The sequence below is a fragment of the Alosa pseudoharengus genome, unplaced genomic scaffold, assembly GCF_046254945.1.
Source record: "Alosa pseudoharengus isolate Yale_2024_CS ecotype anadromous, Long Island Sound unplaced genomic scaffold, YU_APseudo_1.1 YU_APseudo_1.1_scf_7, whole genome shotgun sequence".
Classification (NCBI taxonomy): Eukaryota; Metazoa; Chordata; class Actinopteri; order Clupeiformes; family Clupeidae; genus Alosa; species Alosa pseudoharengus.
The window spans coordinates 27004655-27024642 of NW_027468859.1; the positions used below are offsets into that span (position 1 = coordinate 27004655).

General features: G+C 41.6%; 1 protein-coding gene across 1 annotated transcript; it reads right to left on the reverse strand.

Annotated features, from left to right (window-relative positions):
• Positions 1-8069: 8069 nt before the first annotated feature.
• Positions 8070-18658, reverse strand: LOC143109934 (adenylosuccinate synthetase isozyme 1 B). The gene is made up of 13 exons (XM_076272732.1): positions 18375-18658; positions 15235-15337; positions 15030-15092; positions 14641-14691; positions 14486-14552; positions 14069-14176; positions 13857-13938; positions 12432-12558; positions 11794-11948; positions 10712-10836; positions 10446-10543; positions 9965-10114; positions 8070-9430 (listed from the first exon to the last, which is right to left on the reverse strand). The coding sequence occupies exons 1-13, from the start codon at positions 18537-18539 to the stop codon at positions 9378-9380; spliced, it is 1347 nt and encodes a 448-aa protein (XP_076128847.1). The 5' UTR covers positions 18540-18658; the 3' UTR covers positions 8070-9377.
• Between the last annotated feature and the right edge of the window lie 1330 nt (positions 18659-19988).

A 19988-nucleotide genomic window follows, 5' to 3' on the forward strand; every position in this document is an offset into this window, starting at 1 on the left:
GAGGACAGTGGGGGGGGGGGGGGGGGGTTACAGAGAGTGAGAGTGAGAGAGAGAGAGAGAGAGAGGGGCAAAGGGGAGAGACTTCTGTACAGATGCCTCATTTTTGACTAGTTTGTCAGTCCCATTCTTGTTTTCTTTTCCGTTTTGTTTTTGATACTTTTTTTCCCTTTCTCAACTTTTATTTCTTTGTGTGTGTGTGTGTGTTTCTTTTGGTTGCTGAATTTGTACTGTTACAGGGGTACTCAAAGCGTTAGTGATTAAAAGGGATGATGACCTATCTTGGTCTTCAGCTGGTGATAAGGGACAAGAGTCGTGGCCTGTCGTAGTAATAGTAGTAGTACCAGCCCAGACGCTCAGATTTTGACGTACACAAGCCGGAGTCCTCGATTTACACCGCTACTGTTGCTGCTTCACCCAAGTTTGTTTGTTTGTTTTGTTTTTGTTTGTTTCTCCGGAGCTGGTCAGGTGGTGTGAGTGACCACAAAAACATTCAGTGACTGTCCAGTGAGCCAGTTGGTGCTGAGTGTGTGTTGACTGTCCAGTTGTAGGCCTTTCCGGTTTAGTCACATAAATCCACATTCCCTCTAACGTATGCTTTCTCTGACTCGATGAAAGATGAAGGCTGATGCTTTTCCTCTGCTCCCCAATCCATTGAGCACAATCGTCCCAAATGAGTCATCCCTTTCTTCTTACATCCACCCCATTACATAGCTACTGGTTGCACTTGCTTATCTCCCCCCACGAATGTATGAATGGCACGCCTAGCCATGAGAGTCAGCCTGTGCGTTGGACTTGTGTACTGGGAATAGTACTTCCTTACAACATGCAGTAAAAGGCATGGAACCTGTGAGGCGTTTTAGGGTAGGTTAAAAGGTTAAAACCCATAATAAATGGGTTAATAATCAGAAAGACTTTCCCTATCCTTAAACTTTTGTTTTTAATTCATGTGTCGGGTGGTTATGTTACTAGTCACTGCATAATATAACTGTGTATAAACAGGTGAGCCTTGCTTGAACAAAGGGGTCTTAATTGTGTTGCATATGGCAGTTAGGATTATATTTATGTTATACCTTTATATTATACCAGGTACACACCTAGCAGTATGCAGCTGCAGAGCAAAGCAAGTAGGTAGACTGAGTTGTTGAATGGAATAGAACTGTGAGAATAGAACACAGAGTGGTGTATCATGTTTTGATGACATCAGACTGTGTGTGTGTGTGTGTGTGTGTGTGTGTGTGTGTGTGTGTGAGAGAGAGAGAGAGAGAGAGAGAGAGAGAGTGTGAGTGAAACCATAAAGGACTTACTAGGCCTATGGGTTTTAATAACTTTCCCTCCGCTGTATTCTCATAAGCATATTATTAGTGTGAATTACAGCTTAGTAGCAATCAGGCTACACACATGTTAGAGTAGGTGAATGACTATTAGATAATTTGATCCTTGACTAGCTTTACAATCAAACCAAATGAAACCCGCTAATGACACTAAGACACTAATATAGATCTTCGCTTGGAATTCTCACCTTGGAATAGATGGCATCACGTGACAAAATTCCAAAATTTTCTTTTGGAAAATTCACAGCCCATTACAGTTTGAACAGAGGTTGTTGTGGAGGCAACGCAAGCATTAGAAAATAATGTTACTGTTTAATTCATGTGGCATTTACTAAAAATGATGTTTGGTATTCCTGAATCCTTAAACTGGATTATTGCACGTGAAGTGAAGTGCAACCCTTCCTAAAAGTGAAATTACTAGATCAGAGTTCTGACCCTTTTTTGTTTGGAATTACTATGCAAGTAGGGTGGAATATGGTGTGTAGTTTGATATGTCATTTTCAATATTTGTTTACAATTTTTTTTGTTTTCTGTGAGGGTGCTCACATTATTTAATATCCTTACATTTGGAAACTCTTGCCGATGTTAACACTTTGATCTACCATACTGTACTGTAGCTGTGCCATCTACCAGACCTTTTGCTTTGATTTGGATGATGTCCTTTGCTGTTTGTCAAATGATGCATCACTCTCTGAGAGAGCAGGTGTGTGTGTGTGTGTGTGTGTGTGTGTGTGTGTGTGTTTCGCTCCTTATATGAATGGCTCCCAGAGTTTTGTTACTTTCTGCTTTCTGGGGCTTCTTCCTCACCCTTTTCTAAAGAATGTGAAGAAAAGACAGGTTGAGGGAGTGTGGGGGATTTTGGAATATGTTTAAATGAAATACGATTAAACTAATGTTATTCTTGTTTCTACTCTTACTATCCCTTGTTTTTGATTATACAACAAAGAAGCATTGATATTAATTTAAATACATGAAAACAACTGTTACAAATGCCTTTGGTTCAGTGTCTTTGTATTGCACAGGGTCATGTGTGTCTGTCTGTCTGTACATACATTACATACATAAGAGCAGAGGTCAACAATTAACTTTTCCCAATATAAATATCAGCCACTGACAGATAAATGACAAAATGTCCCAGCCACTCACTAGCACAATATGTTGTGTCTGAAAGCTACCAGCCACATTCACAATTTACTTGCATTTGTCTGTTGTTAATTTTGAGCCCTCCTTGGGAATGCATATGGAATTCCATGACAGCATGTATTTCTCAACAAGGAAATGCATTTTACCTTAGCATGTGTGATCGTGGAGTGATCTAGGTATTCCTCACAAAAACGGAAGTAGATCTGGAGATAAGAACCAAGTTTACGACAAACGCCCATTAACAGCGTTGATTGACAGTAGGGATGCACCGACTGTGAAATTCTGAGCCGACACCGATGTTTTTATAATTGTTTACTGGGTTGTTGTTGTTTATTATACCCTTTAGTAGAGTGGAAACAAAGCTGTTCATAAACTATTGTCAAGTCTTTCAGACCTTTGTAGCACAACATTGACATTGTGCAGAATTGATGCAAAATAACACAAACATCATAAACTGGTATCAGTAAATGTCATTAATGTGCAATATCTGTCAACAAGGCTGATATTGGCTGAGACTGATGTGACCTATCGGTGAATCCCTAGTTGACAGTAATCTCTACAGAAACAGAAGGGCTTTTCATTACATCCATAATCACATGTGGGCGGCGGATCAAAACGAAAATCAATAGTTCCGTGTCATCCTTGTGGGGTTACATGCCCACCAAGTTTCGTGGGAATTGTTGACACAAAATTACTACAGAAGACTGACTAAACCTATGACTGCTAGTGGCAGTCATAATAACACTTGGTTAGATTTTATTAGATAAGCTGTTTTTGCAGTATGGCGCTCAATTGGCATTTGTCATAGAATACAAAATTGGCAGGTCCGCCACTGGCACCCTGTGCTTTTTACAGATGAGAGTAGGTTCACCCTGAGCACGTGACAGACGTGAAAGAGTCTCGAGATGTCATGGAGAATGTTATGCTGCCTGCAACATCATTCAGCATGACCGATTTGGTGGTGGGTCAGTGATGGTCTGGGGAGGCATATCCTTGGAGGGACGCACAGACCTCTATGGGCAAGACAACGACACCCTCACTGCTCTTAGGTGCCAGGATGAAATCTTCAGACCCATTGTCTGACCCTGTACTGGTGCAGTGGGCCCTGGGTTCCTCCTGGTGCACAACAATGGCCGGCCACATGTGGCAAGAGTGTGCAGGCCGTTCCTGGAGGATGAAGGAATTGATACCGTTGACTGTTCTCCACACTACCCTCACTTAATCCAATAGAACTCGGGACATTATGTTTTGGTCCATATTTCAAATGTAATGGAAACATTCACATTCAATTCCATTTCAAATTATTACCAATTATCAAGTTTTTACAGGAAACAAAGAAACCCCTGGTATACGATAAAGATGTCCAACATGTATGAAACCCCTGGTATACGATAAAGATCTGCAATATGAAAAGCATCCCCATACCATGATTTTTGCACCACTTCACAGTAGTTGTTTGAACACAGCTGTATGTCAGACGACCCCCGGGTACTGAATTGAAGTAATACTTTGGTCAAGAAGTGTCTGCTAAATGTAATGTAATAATAGTACACTGTGAAGCATGATGGTGCAAAAATAATGGTATGGGCATGTTTCTACTATGGTGTTAGACCTGTTTATCGTATACCAGGGGGTCATGGATCAGTTTCAATACATCAAAATACTTGTATACATACATGTGTAAATTTGTGCATTACTCAATGCCCCTGAAATGTGGGTTTCAACAAGACATCGACCCCAAACACACAAGTAAGTGAGCGAAATCTTGGCTCCAGACATAAAGGATTGAGGTAATGGAGTGGCCAGCTCAATCGCCTGACCTCAAACCCCATTGAAAACTTGTGGGGTGACATTAATGCAGTTTCTGAAGCAAAACAGGAACTGTGGAACAATTAATTCTTTCTGACTAGAAATACGCGTTCATAGGTGCCAGAAGTTGGTTGATTCTATGCAACGCAGAACAATGGTTCTTCTGATAAATATTAGTTCAGTGATTTAAAGTGAAGCTAAATCTTGAAAAAAATATTCAGTTTATGTCAACTGTTTGAGGTTGAAGAGAAAAATGTCAATAGTGCTATTTTCTTTTAACATACTAATATTCCTTTTCTTTCGTTTCTGTAAAAATGCAGACTTGATAAATAATTTGTTAATAATTTGATTTGGAATTCAATGTGGAATGTTTGACGTGGGATTTTACACTTTATTCACTTTTTTGAATACACTGCTATTTATTTGAACACAACTGTACCAAGAGTGCTCCATAAACGTGTGTGTGTGTGTGTGTGTGTTTAGTCAGTTGAAAGTAAATGAGAAAATAAGAGGGTGCCCATCAATAGCCCTTTGTCTGTATGAAAATGTCCCTCCCACTCATTGCTGTACAATTCACCCCAACCTTCCACCCTCCGTACCCCTTCTCCTGAGAGTGCAGCGTCATCTCTGTTCCTCTTTTCAGTAATTCAAATGAGGAGTTCAGTCTCTGAGTTTCAGATCTCTTCCAGCATCCTGCCTCAGAGGAAACTGTGAGTAGTCGGAAATATAAGATTGTGAAAGTTGTCTGTGGTTTGAGGTGTGTGTGTGTGTGTGTGTGTGTGTGTGTGTGTGTGTGTGTGTGTGTGTGTGTGTGTGTGTGTGTGTGATTGCGCAAGCACTTGTAGAGTTCTGGGTGCCATGTGGTGCTGAACACACACACCATTTTCCTGTTTCTGCATTCAAAGATTACACTCTGGTGGCTGCCACTGCTTGTCAGGTATCTCTTACTGTAGGTGATTCGGATCGACAGATAACCTTTCTGTGCAGACTGCAGAGGTTGCTTTCTACAGCGCGGTGTTTGTCTGGCGGATTTCCACAACAAGTGAGCTTGCATGGCAAAACCAAGCCAGTAGTGACCTTAACAGTCTTCTACTAGACTGTGCGACTTTGACGAAGACATCTACCCATGGCGTAAAGTCAAACTCAAAAGTGCACTGTATGCGGTAAGGTGGTGTTGACTAAGTGAACAACAAGGACTAAATACACAGACATGAATGTGACCAAGATAACACATGATGCAATAAAAGATTGTGCACGACACCCACACTTATAAAGTGAATCTACCGAAATGCCTAATCAATCTGAGTAAGACACCCACCAAACCCAGTCCAAAATATTTTGTCATAATCGTATGGTTGGTGACTCAATGTTTCTAAAGGGTAGTTATGTTATTTGGCAGTTCGGTATGAGTGTTACGGAGATGGGTCTGTTGACAGATGTCACCCCCCCCACACATACACATACACCCCCAATCAAGTTTCCTTGTGTCGTAGGAGAGAAGGAATTCCCACTTTATTATTAAGAGTAGCGTTTTCAAACCCCTCAACAACAGCTTGTTTCTGTGGGCAGGTTCAAGCTTATTTCAAAGGTCATGGTGGTCTGCAGAATAGAAATACATCTTGAATACATGCATAGCTACTCACAGAGACAGGTCACCCTGTGGTCATGCAGTGGTTGTGATTGACATGCCAGGTTTCAGATAACTATGTTTTCTCATGGCCTCCATTCCTGATATTACACAATGTCTGACATTTTGTGGTCTTATTGATGTCCTTTAGTGTCTGCTATTTGGTGACGTTGAGAGTTTCATGAGGTCACACAAGCATGTCTCCAAATGGATGTCATCTTGTCAATTCATACCATTTTACTGTATTTATTTTAGCTTGTTTTTTTTTGTCTGACCTAGAAAGCATCTTTCAAAATCTTATTATGCCATGCTTTCAGATCATACCATACCATAACATGTCTTATACCTAATCAGCATCCAGAAATAAAACTTGTGATTTTGTTTGTTGAGAAGATGCTGATGATAATATCAGTAAGTAATACAGTAAAAGTTTAAACTGGACATTAAGGATGTGTAAGTTGTTGAGAAACACGTTGATGATCTTGTTTCATATCTGGTTAATGTTTTGAGTCGTTCGTACCATTTGTAGTTCTGCCTCTTCTGGTAGGCGCCACGCCACTCATGTCTTCTCAGAATGACTGGAGCACTCTGGGAAGTGGGCTGCATGGAGTCAAACACCCACGCTCTGCTCTGACTGCACACTGAAATCGCGAGTGCGTCGTGGTGAGCCTACTCCGCCGATTCATTTTGCACTGAAAGCTCACTGCATACTAGACCTCCTCTTCCACACGCCCTCGCTCTCGACTACCATCTGTGTCTTTACTCTAAATCATGTGATCTCCAAGAAAGCAGTGTCAGGTAGGTGACCTTACGCTCACAGTACCCCTGAGCCACCAACAGGATGCGAGCAAACAGTCACTTTGGAGGAGAGAAAGGGTCCGTTGCTCTTAGGATCGGGCTGAAAGGTTTATGCTTTTTCAGTTTTCTGCATGAGACTTACTCACAACTTCCAGTATGTAATTTAAAATCAATTCCAGTATGGATTCCCTTTAATCAGATTTACCAGTTCCTGGAGGCCTACCTTTGCAAGGCACATTTTGAATAAAATTATGTTTTAAGATAAGAGATACACAAAATGAACACAAACACCCAAAAAGCATAAAGAAAATCAAGTCAACTTCGTATCCTAAGTCTAAACTTACCATGTATCTTTTATACATATAGGCAGCATGTAATTAATGGATAAAATCAACTTGTAGCAAAAATAGGCCCAAAATGGCACCTTTCCATAAACCAGGAGAAATCTGATTCTCACTCAGTGTATTGATGGTCTCCCTTATTTTGTTGGACTTTGTCTGTAACTTTTGGATGTGGGCATGGGGGGGGGGGGGGGTACACTATAAAACAACAAAAAGAGGTCTAAAACTGTTTGCCCAGGATGTGGGTTTCATTCAATGTCAGCTGTGTACCACTGAACTCTTGGTCAGTCGATACTATCTTAATTTGCTGCAGGGGAGGTTAATGTTTGTCTTGTAGACCTTGTTTCGTCTTCCACAGATAACTGGTAGTATTCTTGGTATTCTTGGTAGTATTGTTGTGTCTCAGCAGGTTTAATATTAAAAGTATATATATAATTGTGTTTGTGAGGCTGTGTCTCATACATATTAGGGCTAATCCTCAAGGCTAGTTCAACCTATGACTTTGGCCAAATCATCCAATTACAGACATAGCAACCCTTTTATTCTTTAGAAAGTATACTTATGAAATTAAATGCTTAATTTTATATTTCCTTTTGAAGGGTGTGTCTGGTAAAATTGAGCTCACTTCAGTTTCAAGTGACTAGGTGAACAAGATGCTGACTCAAAGAGTTGTGTCATAAAATGTAGTAATTTCATTTCTGAGATTTTGCACTTAGTTTTGGAGAAACTGTGTGGCAACTCTCCATATGTGAACTTACCTTGCACTTTCTGACTGGTCCCTAAAGACCTAATTGCGCCACCTTGTGGAGAAAAGAATTCCTAGCATTGATATGAAGGCGAGTAGAGAAATGGCCTCCAGTTTCTTTTCATAAATTATACAAAATATTATAAAATATGGGAGCATATTTTACATTTACTTGTTCCCCTGTTTATTCCCTACTCCACATTACTAAACTTAACATATCTTTTAATGAGCTGTATGTCTTCAATCATTCACAGAGAATCAAAACCATTCGGGTATTCTGGTGTGCATCAGGTTTATTTGCCAAGATCCACTTTCTCTTTACTGCACTTGTGTTAGACAGCAAAAAGTGGAAACTCTGGCGAGGAAGATTACAGGGTGAAATAAATGTACACTTCCCCATTGGTGGAAATACCCCACTAGACAGGCTTCATGGTGTACAGTAAAGCTCTGTGACACATCCGCATAATGCACCACTGCCAGGCTGTCATATGCACTGCAAAAAAGAAAATCTAACCAAGTTTCATTAATCTTATTAGTCATTTTGACTTCATTTAATAAGAGTTTGACTTATTTTAAGGAGTCTTATCAAGACAAATTTGCTCAATGCACTGGCAGCCAAATTTGCTTGTTTTTAAGACAAATTAGTTTAACACACTGGCAGCCAAATGTGCTTTTTTTTTCATGATGAAACGTCTTAAAATAAGTCAAACTGTTATTAAATCAAGTCAAATGATTTTACAGACAGATACTCAAAAACAGCATAAAGTTATTACAAGATTATCAAGGTGCAAAAAAAGAATTGTAGGTTCATATTCATGTAAATGAATGAACATAAATACTGGCCAGGGGTTTTCAAGTCTTAAAACAAGTGTTATGCAAGACAGGAAAAATTAATAAACTTAGTCGTGCAAATTACAATACTGACAAAATGTCGCGACACATTAGGCCAATTAAATTCTTGACAAATATAGGTTAATGAGACTATGGCATTATTTTTGAAAACAATATGCACACATGGTCAAATAGCACTTATCAGACATAAACGTTGCAGTAGCATAGAAAAAGATGGCCAGACATTGTTTACCCCCAGGGTTATGGCATTTAGACACAGTAAGTCATGTGCAATGTACAATATGTATCCTTGAATCTGTACGGCATATTGGCAGTAACTCAAAGATAACACATGCAATTAACTTGATTTTATCTGAATGGGGCAAGGCATCAGGCAAGGAGTTGGCAAGTGTCAGTAAACAGCGTTTGCCCAACATGTTGCGCTTTTAGTAGTTTTGGTCTAACAATGAGAGCATCAATAGATGTATCGAATCACAGGTCGAAGGTCACCATGGTCATCTTTCTACTTTTGTTTTGTTTATGTTCTGTTTCACCAAAAACAAAACAGAAACTCACAATTTACAGGAACAACAAAGGGAGTCTATATCAAATACATCCTGAGCAGCTCCATGGATGGATGGATGGACTAGGAGAGAGAGAGGGAGAGCGAGAGGGAGAGGGAGGGAGAGAGAGAGAGAGAAAGAGAGAGAGAGAGTGGGGGATGCATGAACCACTGGGGGTTCTTGGAGTCCCTAGAACAGCTGAATCATGCATTCTCTGGACTTTCCGACTCCAACCCATTTGACTGGAAAAAGAGGGAAAGCATAAAGCAAGGTTAGCACCTCTGAATTAAGCAGACCATTACTTCAGCCAGGCCAAGAAGTCACGGTCAAGTTTCAATCAGCTGACCTCAACCAGCTGACAGCTCAGCCAATCCCTTACATACACACACATTACAATAGGCTGCAATTGGCTACATACATTCACCTTATTTAAACTGCTTTAACCTACGTTTTCAAGCAACATTACAACCCACCTCCATCCCAACTCCTCTTTCCACATGTAAGGGTAGAAAGGTCCCAACAGAGCCCCACCAAAATAATGGTTGTCAAAATAAACCGACATATTTTCCCAGCGGACACAAAAATAACTTTGAATATGATAATAAATAGTACATCTACAGGATATACAGTAGACCCTTTTTTACATAAATCATCTTCCCCCTACACTGGTCCCTATTGGAATGGCATCTTACTTGTTCTTTAATGCACACTCTACTCTGCGCTAGCTTCCTGGGATCACAGTCACAGACGGGGCTTTTTCTTCTAGGCAGACTTACTTGGAACGCCGACGTGGTTTTCCACGAAGCGGATGTAATTCTGGGCCTTGGGCGGCAGGTCATCCCACTTCCTGCATGGCGAGGTGTCACTCTTCCACCCCGCCAGCTTCTCGTACTCCACCTCCACCTTCTGAAGAATCTCCATGTTGGCTGATGAGGAAAAGAGAAGATTTCATGACATCAGACTATCAGAGAAGAAAACCCTGCCAACAATTTAGTCAGTGATTTCTCAAGATTAACTACAAGGAGAAATCACTTTTGCTTATGTAAATGCCTAAAAAAACAGCTATTTTCGCTTGCAACAAACTGGAAAGAAAAATAAGCAGCTGTCTTGAAGGTACTACACTGCATGCAATGTGATTATTCTCTCAGGCATAGACTCAACTTGTGTCAAGTCAGTATGTGATAGACTTAAGGAAGATGTGGGAATGTGCTATTTACTCTGACTCAAAAACATCTGAATCATTCTTTAAGATAGTACCTGGAAAGTATGGGATTCGCTTGCCGTTGATTTTGTAGGCCACTCCAACTTTGATCTCATCCATCACATCAAGAATATCAAGTTTAGTTAAAGCCAGTCTGAAAAAAAGGGCAACAAAAACAAATCACATGGACACGTAACACTTAAAATTAGCTAAACTTTTACTCTTGGAGCTTTTCCTGGCCTATAGGATAGATCTCGAATATTCTGTCGATTGGGGCGGGGGGGGGGGGGTAGTAGAAAAGAAGTTTGAATCCTGCACTGACGCTGTGAAACCGTTGATCATGTGGGCGTAGCGCAGGATGACCAGGTCCAGCCAACCGCAGCGCCGCTTCCTCCCGGTGGTCACCCCCACCTCGTGACCCCTGGTCTGAAGCAGCTCCCCCATGTCCTGCGTCATAACAGAAAAGCAGACAGAGGGAGATGGCATGTTAGCATGTTAGCGCCAACGCTAGCCACCACTGTTAGATTTACAGTTATGTGCAGAATAATAGCAGTGTGTTTTAAAACGTTTTTAATAAAGCTCAAAATCCTTAGAATAGCTGTTAATCCCATAATATCAATGCATTGGGAACACTGCACATTCAATTTCAAATCAAAACATGACCAATCGTGCACATAACTGTACATTTATTCATGATCCAAAGTGATTTACAGTAAATATGGAGAATAACATTCAAGCATTTATTGTTCCCAGATCAGCAGCTATTTACAAGGTGCTGAGATGTAAGGTGATCACACACAGCTGGGCTTGAGACTTTTAAAAGAGACTCACACACTGGCCTGTCAACACTGGCTTGTGTGCTGGCCGCTGAATCTGAGCTGTGGTAAAAGAAGCATTCAGGAGCTCCGTCACCTGACGTGTCATGGGATGGCCCGTGTTTTGAGTGACAGCTGGGAAGGGCCTAATGATGCCAGCAGTGTCGGGGACAAACATCTTACTATCTACAACTGAAAGGCCATCCTATATAAAAACTCTCCCCCTGAATATGGTCACATGACGTAGTCACTCATCTCAAGTGTTTGACAGTGTCACACTATTTTGGATCTGGAGTGTCTTGCGACACAGTCTTGCTAACACTGGAGTGCGCTAAGGCTAAGTGCGGCCATTGTTATGTGAACTATGTTATGTGAAGCTACTCAAGTACAGTTCCAGCGAAACAAGCAACACAATGTAGCATTACAAAAAAAATAAACAAATTAGAAATATATTGCAAAACAGAAAATATTACACTAGACCAGTTTTATGTCAAGAACACTCTGAAGAATGTATGTTTACATGTAGGCTCTGTAGGGATTCATAAAATCAAAATAAAATTAAGGCATAATTCTAACACATCACACTCACATTAAGCTGTTCTGTGGGAAATGCACCGATGCCCACACGTGTGGTGTAGGCCTTGACCACACCGTAAACATCCCCAACATTCTGTGGAGGAATGCCAAGCCCAGTGCACACTCCGCCGACGGTGCAGTTTGATGATGTCACAAAGGGATAAGTACCTGCACGTACATTAAGAATGAGAAGTGGAAAACTCCTATATGGCAACATCTTCAGTGTTGAATATTGACTGGTGTAGTTTTGACTCATGTATATACTGGGTAGGGTTGGGGGTAGAGGTGTAAACAAAGATTTGTCTCTCTAACCAAGAATTTGAACAAGTCGTCCACAAACACAGGGGACAGAAGATATTTATTGGCCATGCATACCACACTCCTCACATGTATTGCATGTATACATACACACACACACACACACGCACGCACGCTCACATGTATTGCATGTATACATACACACACACACACGCACGCACGATCACACACACACACACACACACACACACAAACGCACGCACACACACACACACACACACACACACACACACACACACACACACCTGGCCCATGCTCAAAGTAGAAACAGTAATGTCCCTTCAAAGGGACTTTGTGGAGGCACCACCAAGAAAGACAGAAGTATTGCCTTACCAAAGTCAATGTCAAGCAGGGCAGCATTGGCCCCCTCCACAAGGATCTTCTTTGGGACTCCATGTAGGGCCTCGTACATGAAATAGACACCATCCCGCACCATGGGCCGAATCCGCTCGGCATACTCCTGCAGGGTTTTGCAGAGGGGGAGAGAAATTCTATGACCTTCCCACAACAAAGTGGACTGGGGTCTGACTGCAAGTCACACTGGGGTGAGGGCAAGGAATTCACACCTAACGATCAACAGTTGACAGCAAGAGAGAGGCATCTGGTTGTGTATAGCAAACATCTGGTCTGATGTATAGCAAACATCAACAAGCAATATGTGAACCACATGCAATAAGTTCTTGCAATAAGTATGGTAAACGGTTTCTTTCCCAAGCAAAGCTAAATAGTTATTTATAGATAAGTATCCAAAAGCACACACACAATACTGGGGGAAAATAACAAGTATGTCAGTAGTGGCAGTAGCACTCTGCACTGTTGTAGCTGTAGATAGAAATCGACAACTTAAACACCCTCACTGAATATAGCCTTATATTTTCCTCTATGTGCAAATGAGCTGTTAATTTACTAGGTATGTGCATGCCATCTTTATCTAATTTACTAGGCCATAAGAATGTCAAGCCCAGCATATATGAGATAAAATCATCCCTTCATTTAAAATGAAATAATGCTATTTATAAGATGCTATAAATAAGACAGAGACTGGTCTGAGGACATGATTTAGGGCGTACTCGCACAATGGCATCCGTATTGTGCTGAAGTATGTTTGACTCCCAAAGTCCGGTTTGTTTGACCAGTGTGATCGCTCCGTACCGTACCGTAAAAACCGTACCGCACTGTACGCTTGGGTTTCTGATCGCTCCTGTGCAAAGATTCTAGAGCACAACAGCTCAACCGTGCCTGGGTATAGTTTGATAGTATGTAGTGTGAGTGCGGATCAAGAACGGGAGAGAACCGTACAAGAGAACCATGCCCACTGTGAGTACGCCCTTAGAGTGCTGACGCTTCCAAGGCCTCAGGTGACTCTTAGCAAACCGTAAATGTAAATGTAAATGTAAATCAGGTTTCTAGGCCAAGTATACTTGTGTATACAAGGAAATTGGTCTCTGCATTTATTCCATCCGTGAATTAGTAAGACACACGAAGCACACAGTGAACACACAGTGAGGTGAAGCACACACTAACCCGGAGCAGTAAGCTGCCTGCTACAGCAGCGCTCAGGGAGCAGTGAGGGGTTAGGTGCCTTACTCAAGGGCACTTCAGCCGTGGATGTGGGCATGAGAGAGCAATGCTGAACCACTTCCCCCGCCCACATTTTTTCTACTGGTCGGGGATCAAACTGGTAACCCTTCGGTTACAAGCTCGAACCCCTAACCAGTAGGCGACTCTTACCACACACTTAAAAGACCCTCCGCTCACCTGAAGTTTTTTTAGCTGGCCATCGATGTCTACCTCCAGAGTAGGGAACATGGATTGGTACTGTTGCGCAAGCAACTTGAATCTAAATCACAACAATAAATGTGTTGTTATGAGGTTAAATATTGACAGATATTTTATTAAGTGATAATAAAGAAACAAGCACAAGTACTGTGTATAACTTGGTCCGTTAATAAACATACACTGTGTCCTACCTGGCTGAAAACTCTTTAAAGTCGGCGAGCAGGTCACAGATTCTCAGGCCAGTGCGAGAGGCTTTACTGGAGTAGGTCGGTCCAATTCCTTTTTTTGTGGTTCCAATGCTGTGAGAGAAAAAAATAGGACATATAGACATCTATGAGAATCTGCCACAATTTTTTTTTGAATTTCATTTGAAATACAGTAGACAGTTAGCCTGGCTAACGCCAAACCTCATCTCATTGAGATGGGGTCTGGGAACTACACATTCACCCAGGCTAGTAGACAGTGCCATTTGTATTAAACAAAACAAAACTCTTTAGGCTTAAATAGTCTCTGTACAGGATGTTGGTATGCCCATGATTACTGTCAAATGAATGTTATATACAAAACTGCAAGTAGACATTAATTGAACTTGTGTCCAGGCTTCTTACTTCTTCCCTTCCTGGGCTTTCCTCTGCACCTCCTGCAGTCCGTCCACTGCCTGGTGAAAGTCAAACACTGTCCACAAGAGAGGAGCGTCTCAGCACAGCATTTGTACATTTGTACATGTGAGCAAATCATTTGTCTTGCCAGGGAAGTCCCTTACCTATGTGGGCCCTGTCTGAGATGACCAGTCTCTTCTCCCAGTCTTTGAGACCTGCGCAGGATATTATATGACAGAGAGGTGCTTTCGTAACAGTGTACACAGTATGTCCATGCACATCAAAAAGAAGAAATAAAATTACATCATTTCATACTCAAACAGTGAAGCTAATCATTACTTGCAGTACAAGTTTTTCTTATCTCTTAAATATGTTTGATCCAGCTCCAGTCAAATGTATCCACTGTTATATTTCCCCTGCTTTGCCCCCATTAGGTACAGTCTAGAATAGGCTGCTTTGCCCCCATTAGGTACAGTCTAGAATAGGCTTTTTTACCTTTCCCCTGCTTTGCCCCCATCAGGTACAGTCTAGAATAGGCTTTTTTTTTTTTTACCTTTCTTCTCGTTTTTATCTCCTTCCTCAAATAATCCAGGTAGATGGATGACAACTCCATTTCCTTAAAGGAACAAAGAGAGTTTCGACATCAAAGAATAGAACTCTGCTGACACACCACATCACAGGCTTGTTCTTCTTTTCTGGCAAGCCTATTATGTTAGCCGTTAGCTGTATGAGACGCTCATCTGATTCCGTATACCTACCGATAAAAGAGGTGGCTTTGGAGTTGATGATGCCGCTGGGCAGGAGGTGGAAGTCATACTCCTTCCCATCCACCACCACAGTGTGACCCGCATTGTTGCCTCCCTGCAATACAACATGACAGGAGACTGATAGGCCATTTAAAAGAAATCGAGAGCAATGTTTTTGGAGCAACGTGTTAAACACTGCATATACATAGAAATATATTTAAGGTAAAATATGTAGATTTTGATGTGAAAATTAAACAAGTCAATGTGATTCTGAGATGCACTGTCATGTTTTTTAAAAAACGAAATAGTGTACATTTAAATGCTATCAAGAACACAAACGACTTGCTGCTTGCTGGACCAGGACACAATTGGAAATGTACCAACTGACACACTTACGACATGTACTGTAAACATTCCATGACAGAGTCTTCAAATATTGCCCCGAAGAGTCCCTCCACTACATTTGTGCCTCATTAATTCCTAATGCCACTCACCACTGTGGAACAGCACTAGCAAGAGTGATAATAGCTGTGGCATCTATTTCATGACCAAGCCACTGGTATTGGCCAGTGAACTGGACATGTCAGAGCATGCATGATTTAGGGAACCTGGATGATTAACAGCCCTCACTGACCACTGGACTACCAAAGCTGTAACGAATCGGCTGGCCGGGAGTATCATGCCATTTGACACCTAACTAAGGCCATCCTGGAGGTTGCAAATAGTTAGACTTCTACTGTAAGGAGTCCAACTCAGAAATCCAAAAATGGCTGTTATTAATGAACGGGACATTTATCTGAAAAGGATATGAACAAGTCTTCAGTAGCCTACATTCCATTTCCACAAGCTGGCACATCAAAGGTGTGTACAGTCATTTCCTGTGTATTAGCCGCATTGTGTATAAGCCGCAGGACAGTGTTTTATCCAAGTTAAAAGAAACAAAACACCATATTAACTGCCCCCGTGTATTAACCTCTTAGCTGAGGAAATTTTGCAAAATCAATGTATAAGCCGCAGCTAATAGTTGGGAAATTACGGTAGACAATAAGCACAGAAAACTGCCCATGGTATAAGGCTACAATCAAAGGCGAAGTGAAAACATGTCTGCATGCACATCGCAACATTTCAGAAGGCATTTATTGACAGGTGCCACATCAGATCACATGGTTTGTAGCTCTGGGCTTTTCTATTTGTTGGTAGTGACTAAAATAGTAAAGCAAAGTAACCAGTGTCACTGGTTCCTGTAAGCAAGATCTAATTGAATCAAAGTTTGCTAACGTCTGTAAACAAACACACCACCAGAGTCTGCTTACTGTATATTCGAATTTGCTTTGAAAAGTAGCTTTTAGGTGTCGCTGTCTCAGTAACACATGGACATAAATCAAAAGGTGAAATGGGCTGCCAGTAGGTAGCCTACTGGATGTCATCAAAGTATTGAATTATAACGTCAAGGCCAAGAGAGTCTGAGTTCCTACAGCAGGTGCGGCAGAATTATTATTTTGTTTTACAGTCACCAAAACCCAACTGCTTCTGTTTCAGACTGTCTGTCCCTTCTCACCACCCACCTTATGCCTTCCTCTTTCTCCTCTGATGCCAGACTATGGCTAGACTTTGAAGGCCCACATCAAGTTACCCTAGAGAAAGAGCTATTTTAACAGGGCAGACAACGTGAAGCCAGACAGCAAGGGGGATCTCAGCTTGCCCTTCTCATGTGTCGTCAATGCCCCCCACCCCACACACACCACCCACAGCTGACAGACGGAGCGAGTCTGGAATCCCCCTACCAACCCCTGCACTGTAGGCACCCAGTGTTAGCAGCCAGGCTAGTTGTATAATGACCAAGAATGAAAGTTGCAGTCTTCCTCCCTCCATGCCGTTTAAAGTGGTATTGGTGTATTAAATGTGCACTACTATCTTACTATGACACAGTAAGACTTTATATTGAAATGGTATTTAATTATGACTTATGTGGCTTATACTACACCATGCAGTAGTTATGTGATGATTATTCTGCCCTCACACGTAGGTGCGTAGGTTGACCTCAAAAGTCTGGCAGACGTAAAAAGCAACAAGAACATGAAGATTTGCAGCAATAGAATAGGCTATACAAATTGTCTTCATTTTTGGGACGTTAGTCTGAAGATAGACGATTTGTATTCCACAATGCATGAAATCAATGCACATCACATCAACATTCATCACTGTTTTCTGGTCACACAGCACCCTCTGAAGGCTTTCTTTATTTTTGTATTAATTTTCTTATCTAGACTTAGGGACTCAGGACATAGGCCTACTGCACTTGCTTGCTTCATATTCTACTACTATAATATAGTTTAAATTTGAGTAACCTGATGTCATTATCCTTATTCAAATAATGTGTTTCAAACTCTTGAGTAGCGCTTAGAAGTATTACACACACATGAAATGGCTGTAATATCCTTCCTGCAAACTTATTGGAATTTTACCATCACTGCATCCTAAAAGATTGGATTTTCTTCTCCCACTAACAACCATATGCAACCCCTAGGTCCTACCTGTTTGAGGCGTTTTGCCTCACCACGGCACCCTCAGGAGCACGCGAGGTAGAGATGTAATTTGATTGGTTGTTGAACTCAACCATCAACAACCGAATTAAGGCTGCGATATCATTATCATAGGGGCAGAGGATAGGTCAAATGCCAGCACGCAGATACCATTACAGTACTTGAATGAACAGTCAACACACACAGTATGCTATAGCAACAGCCTGTATATGCGAAGGTCATTTGCCAATATTTATAGAAAATATAGCAGTAGAAATTTTAATTTTTTCGTTAGCATTATTATTTCATTCAAGTGAATAGCTTTCACCACGGCGACAGATAAACTGCACATTAACTGCCTGAAACCGTGAGTAGCCCATCCCTGATTATTCTTGGGTTCCTTCACTCAAAGAATTCCATGACGAAGTTATGGACCGTTAGGAGGTTAGAGAACCCATTCACAGCCCCTATCTTTACTTGCAAACATACGACTTAACAGAACACATTTTAGAAAACGTAGGCCTAGTATAGGCTATTCTCTTCACTCAATTGGAGTAGGTTAGTAGGCATCATAGTAGTTTGCAGTCTACATATTGAGCCATAACGTTTTCTGAGTTAACTTCAAGTTACCTGACATCTGCACACAATGTCTGACTCAGTCGCAAGCAGGTCGACAACTTTCCCCTTGCCTTCATCGCCCCACTGTCCCCCGAGAACAACAGTCACTTTGTTCCCCACATCATTCCGGGGGCGCTTCCTCCCTGGGTTAGGGCTTTTCTGATCTTTAGCCGACATGTTTACACCAGTCTAGCGGCGAGCGCCTCTGGACAGAAGCAGGTCAGACTGACTGTGGCCAGAGTCCAAGTTACAAAAGTCGGACCACCCTAATATGGTTCAGACCTCTGTGATGTCAGAGGAAGCAATCACAAAGTGACCTTAACATGACCAATCGCCGTCCGCACGCACGGTTGTACAATTGTCCGAGCCAGTCTGTCTCTGTCTATAGCAGGGGTGTCAAACATACGGCCCGCGGCCCGCTAGATGGTTTAATCCGGCCCAGACTTGTAGAGAATAAATTTCTGACGATGTCAACAAAAAAAAAAATTCTAGCCCATTCCTGTGAGGAGTTATGCATTTTCAAAGAAATAACCGAAATGCTCAATTCAGCCGCTAGGCGCAGCCAAAAAACAAAAAAAAAGTTCGGAGTTGACTGGTCCTGTGCTGTCAGTTTGGCTACATTGTCGGGAGAAAAGCAGGCGTTGCGACAAAATTTAGAGACAAAGTGCAGCCTGCAAACGGAGGACAAGATGTTTGGGCATTTTATTGTATTTTGCACCAGGAAGTGTTGTGTTGTAAAACACTAAACTTGGATCATGTTAAAGTTGTGCAAACTGTACATTTAATCAGGTCGCGAGGTCTGACTCACCGTCAGTTTGACTGTTTTCTTAGTGATAATGGCATTCTGTCTGGCTTACCATACCACGCTGTAGTACGCGTTTCTTTGAACTACGAGAGGAAATTGGACAGTTCTTGGAGAAAAGGGTAGCCTAGAAAAAAGGCAGACCAGTAGCAATTTAAATGCCCGGAATGGGTGCAGGATCTGGCCTTTATGGTGGATAGCCTATTACACAGCACCGCCACCTAGCCTACAAAATTATTTGATCTGATGTAACCTAATCGTATCAGTTGATCGTATTGCTCATGCACTGCTAACTTATGTTTGTTAAATTCATTTTATTTTTCATACATTTGCACATTTACATTTTTAAGGCAGGATGTTAACTTTCTTCATAGCTCCCACTTGAGTTTAGTGTGGTGAGTTGGTTCAGGTGGTCAGATGTAAAAATGTAGGCCTATCCACTCAACTATAAAAATAAACCAGTTGTTTATGAGAGTGAAATGCATTTTATTTCAATTTCATTGGCCTCTCTGAATAAATGTGTAATAATCGAATATATCCCTTGTGATTATGTAGGTTACAAATGTAGGCTGAAGGGTAAAGCATAGCCTACTGAAAAAAACTAAGCTGGAGATTTGGAGTTGTCAAAGGATGTTTTGCAATTATTTCACTGGTCCGGCCCACTTGAGATCAGATGGGCTGTATGTGGCCCCTGAACCAAAATGAGTTTGACACCCCTGGTCTATAGCCTACCACAGTGAATAGTACCCCCCCCCCAAGACACACACACACACACACACAAACACACATACACTTTACTTCCCAATAGAAAGTAAACAATACAG